The 3,239-nt window shown below is 50.8% G+C and overlaps 1 protein-coding gene across 1 annotated transcript; it reads left to right on the top strand.

Moving 5' to 3' along the window:
• The first annotated feature begins 386 nt into the window (after nucleotides 1-386).
• On the top strand, nucleotides 387-2,055 carry LOC114163468. The gene is made up of 3 exons (XM_028047778.1): nucleotides 387-1,362; nucleotides 1,408-1,529; nucleotides 1,678-2,055. The coding sequence occupies exons 1-3, from the start codon at nucleotides 387-389 to the stop codon at nucleotides 2,053-2,055; spliced, it is 1,476 nt and encodes a 491-aa protein (XP_027903579.1).
• The last annotated feature ends 1,184 nt before the right edge of the window (nucleotides 2,056-3,239 follow it).

The following is a 3,239-nucleotide window of genomic DNA, read 5'->3' as shown; positions in this document are numbered from 1 at the left end:
TACTCTGTTTTGGAAATATTTGTAAACCCGGATGGGTGACTTAATAACATTGGATTTGAATTATGTAATGGACGTTCTAAGTTTTTATCAGCTCAATTAATAAAGCTTTAAATTTTCCCACGTTTTGGGAAAATGAGGTATATTTAAACATGTTGTCTTGTCTATTCCATTTATTTATTTTTTTAAATTAGTAATATCCTGACGGGATGTTACATTTGGTATCAGAGCAATGGTTTTCAAAATGATTTTTGGGGTCTATGGGGAGTGAGCATGCCGTGTTACGTTGCGTGACTAGTTGTCTGTGTTATTAGTTTATTTTTGGATATGAAATCCTAATATGGGTTGTGTGTGTGTGAACCAGCTATAATATGTGGCGTGCACGAGCTATGGCTAACAGGAGGAGGAGGAACACCGTTGGAGCTGATGACATAGCTCAGGCGATCCATCGTATGGTGGACGCGATGCAGCCCATAGCAGCGCCACCCAGAGCTGTAGTGGCACCTACTCGGCCAGTAGCTATGGAGGATTTCATTAAACACCGGCCGGCCAAGTTCTCTGGCAAGGCCACTCCTGACGAGGCAGATGCTTGGATGCGGGAGTGTGAGAAGATCTGTAGAGTGCTGGGATGCACAGATGAGCAGAGGTTGTTGTTTGTCACGTTCCTTCTGGTGGCAGACGCAGAGTATTGGTGGCAGGGGATGCAGCAGTTGATGCAGACCCGTGGGGAGCAGGTGACGTGGACTGTCTTCAGGACGAGGTTCCTGGAGAAGTACTTTCCCGACAGTGCGAGGCACGAACGGGAGGCAGAGTTCCTTTCTCTTCAGCAGGGGACTATGACTGTGGCGGCTTATATAGAGAGGTTCGAATACCTGGCGCGTTTCTACACTCCAGAGGTTACTGAGGAGTGGAGGTGTAGGAGGTTCGAGGGCGGATTAAAACATGAGATACGCCGCTTCATTGTGCCACTTCAGATTAGAGAGTTTCCAGTTTTGGTCGAGCAGGCCAAAACTGTGGAGCAGTTGGAGACTGGATCGAGTAGTGGGGGGAAACAGCAGAGGACTACCTCAGATGTCAGACCTCAGAGGAAACCTTGTAGCAGACCGCCGACTACCGGGGGAAGATTACGGTGTTTTAACTGTGGCGGGGAACACTTGAGGAGGGATTGTACTAAACCTGCCAGCAGTACAGGTGGAGGCAGTGGTACTGGTAGGTGCTATGCATGCCAGCAGACAGGGCACTTTGCACGTCAGTGTCCTAACAGAAGACAAGTTGGTGGTGCGCCAGCTACGAGGCCAGTAGGAGACCGACCCAGAGCACCGGGGCGTGTGTTCGCTTTGACGACCACAGAGGCGAAACAGTCAGGTAATCTTTTGCAGTTTCTATGTTTGTTGTGTGATCATGAGGTAGTGGTGTTGTTCGACTCAGGAGCCACTCATTCGTTTGTGTCTAATGAATGTGTGAGGAGGCTCGACCTCACGATGCGAGAGCTGGGGTGCGAGCTTTTAGTTGCGACGCTAGCGTCTGGAGAGGTATCCACCACTTCTATGTGCGTGGGGTGTCCTATGGAGGTGGCAGGCCGTAGGTTCAGGTTGAACCTCATATGCTTGCCGATGGAGGGTTTATATGTGATTCTGGGCATGGTTGTCGAGTAACCATGTCGTCATTGATTGCGGGCAGCGCAAGATAGTGTTTCCAGATACGGTGGGGTTAGAACTTATCTCGTCTAATCAGGCAGTGAGAGAGATTGAGGCTGGAGCTACATGTTACATGATTGTGGCTCAGGCAGAGAAGATGAGCACGACTGAGAAGATCAGCAGGATTCCGGTAGTAGATGAATATCCAGACGTATTTCCGGATGAGATTCCAGAACTACCGCCTAGCAGGGATGTAGATTTCTCCATCACTAGTGCAGGAAGGCCTTTTGGCAGCGGTTATTTTTCATATTTTGCACCGGTTCCCGGACCGAGGCATATTGGAGCGAGGCCAAAAGAGGATAGCCTTTGGCCTCGGTTGTACACCGAAGCCATAGAGTCCCTCTTCTGCCTCGGTTGTTAGGTCTAACCGAAGCCATATGTGGTCACATTTATACATTTTAAAAAAATTCGCTCACGTTTTGGCCTCGGTTTTAGTATGACCCGAGGCCATATGTCCCTTTTTGGCTTCGGTTTGCGTAGTACCCGAGGCCATATGTCACCATTCTCAACCCATTCTCAACCCATGCCTCTTCCATCTCTACCAAACCATCAATGCCCTCCAAAACCCTCTCTGGAACGCTTCGGCCTAACCAGAATCTCCGGAACACGGAACAGCTATCTATGGTTGCAGTGTGAACCAAGCTTGTGTCTCCCTTCAAAGACGCAATCTTTGCTGTCTTCTGGGAAAGAGACAAAGGAATGGGATGTTGGGTAGCGCTCCAGACTGTGAAAGAGTGAAGGGTCCAAAGGGTGGGTGGGAGAGAACCACTGAAAAATGGAGGTGGGGGATACGCGTGGTGGCGTTGCTGTGGGACCCAGTGGTCGTGGAGTGCGGCGAAGGGGGTGGTGGTGAAAGGAGACGCGCACCAACCATGGCAGCTTCACGCACATGGACCAGCACCGCATCTGCACTGCATTCATCAACACAGATCGCGTCCATGGCAGCAACACTCTCCATCTTCTGCAACAGCGAACACGAATCCCATTGCTGCACCTGCACCTCAACATTGCGCAGCCGTGAAACGAGAAGAAACACCAACACGCACCAGATTCCATCACCTTCATTGCAGCACTTCGCTGAAAAACATGAATCAGTCGCGGCACCAGCAACCATGGCATCCTTCAACCACTGAAAAATGGAGGTGGGGGATACGCGTGGTGGCGTTGCTGTGGGACCCAGTGGTCGTGGAGTGCGGCGGAGGGGGTGGTGGTGAAGACGCCGTGAGGTTTGTCGTGATCGCTGACGGTTGGTCCTCGGGGTGCGGGTGGTCGTGGCGCGTTCGAAATGGTCGTGAAGACGCCGCACGTTCGACATGATCTGCGACGAGCTCGACGCGGTGGTGACGAAGAAAAACACGATGCTCCGCGACGCGAGGAAGAAATGGAGGATAGCAGTGCGCCGCGAGGAAGAAATGGGGTTCAGTTTTGAGCCCTAATTAAATTATATGGCCTCGGTCCCTTAACACCCGAGGCCTAACATCTCTTTTGGCACCGGCTTTTTCCCAACCGAAGCCTATAAGTCAAAACAAGAATGGCATTTTTGAA

This window comes from Vigna unguiculata, chromosome 9 (genome assembly GCF_004118075.2).
Source record: "Vigna unguiculata cultivar IT97K-499-35 chromosome 9, ASM411807v1, whole genome shotgun sequence".
Classification (NCBI taxonomy): Eukaryota; Viridiplantae; Streptophyta; class Magnoliopsida; order Fabales; family Fabaceae; genus Vigna; species Vigna unguiculata.
This window is presented reverse-complemented; position numbering and strand designations above follow the sequence as displayed.

What these genes read in the sequence shown, in the direction of transcription:
- LOC114163468 (XM_028047778.1), top strand. Translation starts at nt 387, where the DNA reads ATGGCTAACAGGAGGAGGAGGAACACCGTTGGAGCTGATGACATAGCT. An exon ending in CACAGAGGCGAAACAGTCAG is followed by an intron (nt 1,363 to 1,407) that starts GTAATCTTTTGC and finishes ATCATGAGGTAG; the next exon opens with TGGTGTTGTTCGACTCAGGA. An exon ending in CGACGCTAGCGTCTGGAGAG is followed by an intron (nt 1,530 to 1,677) that starts GTATCCACCACT and finishes GATTGCGGGCAG; the next exon opens with CGCAAGATAGTGTTTCCAGA.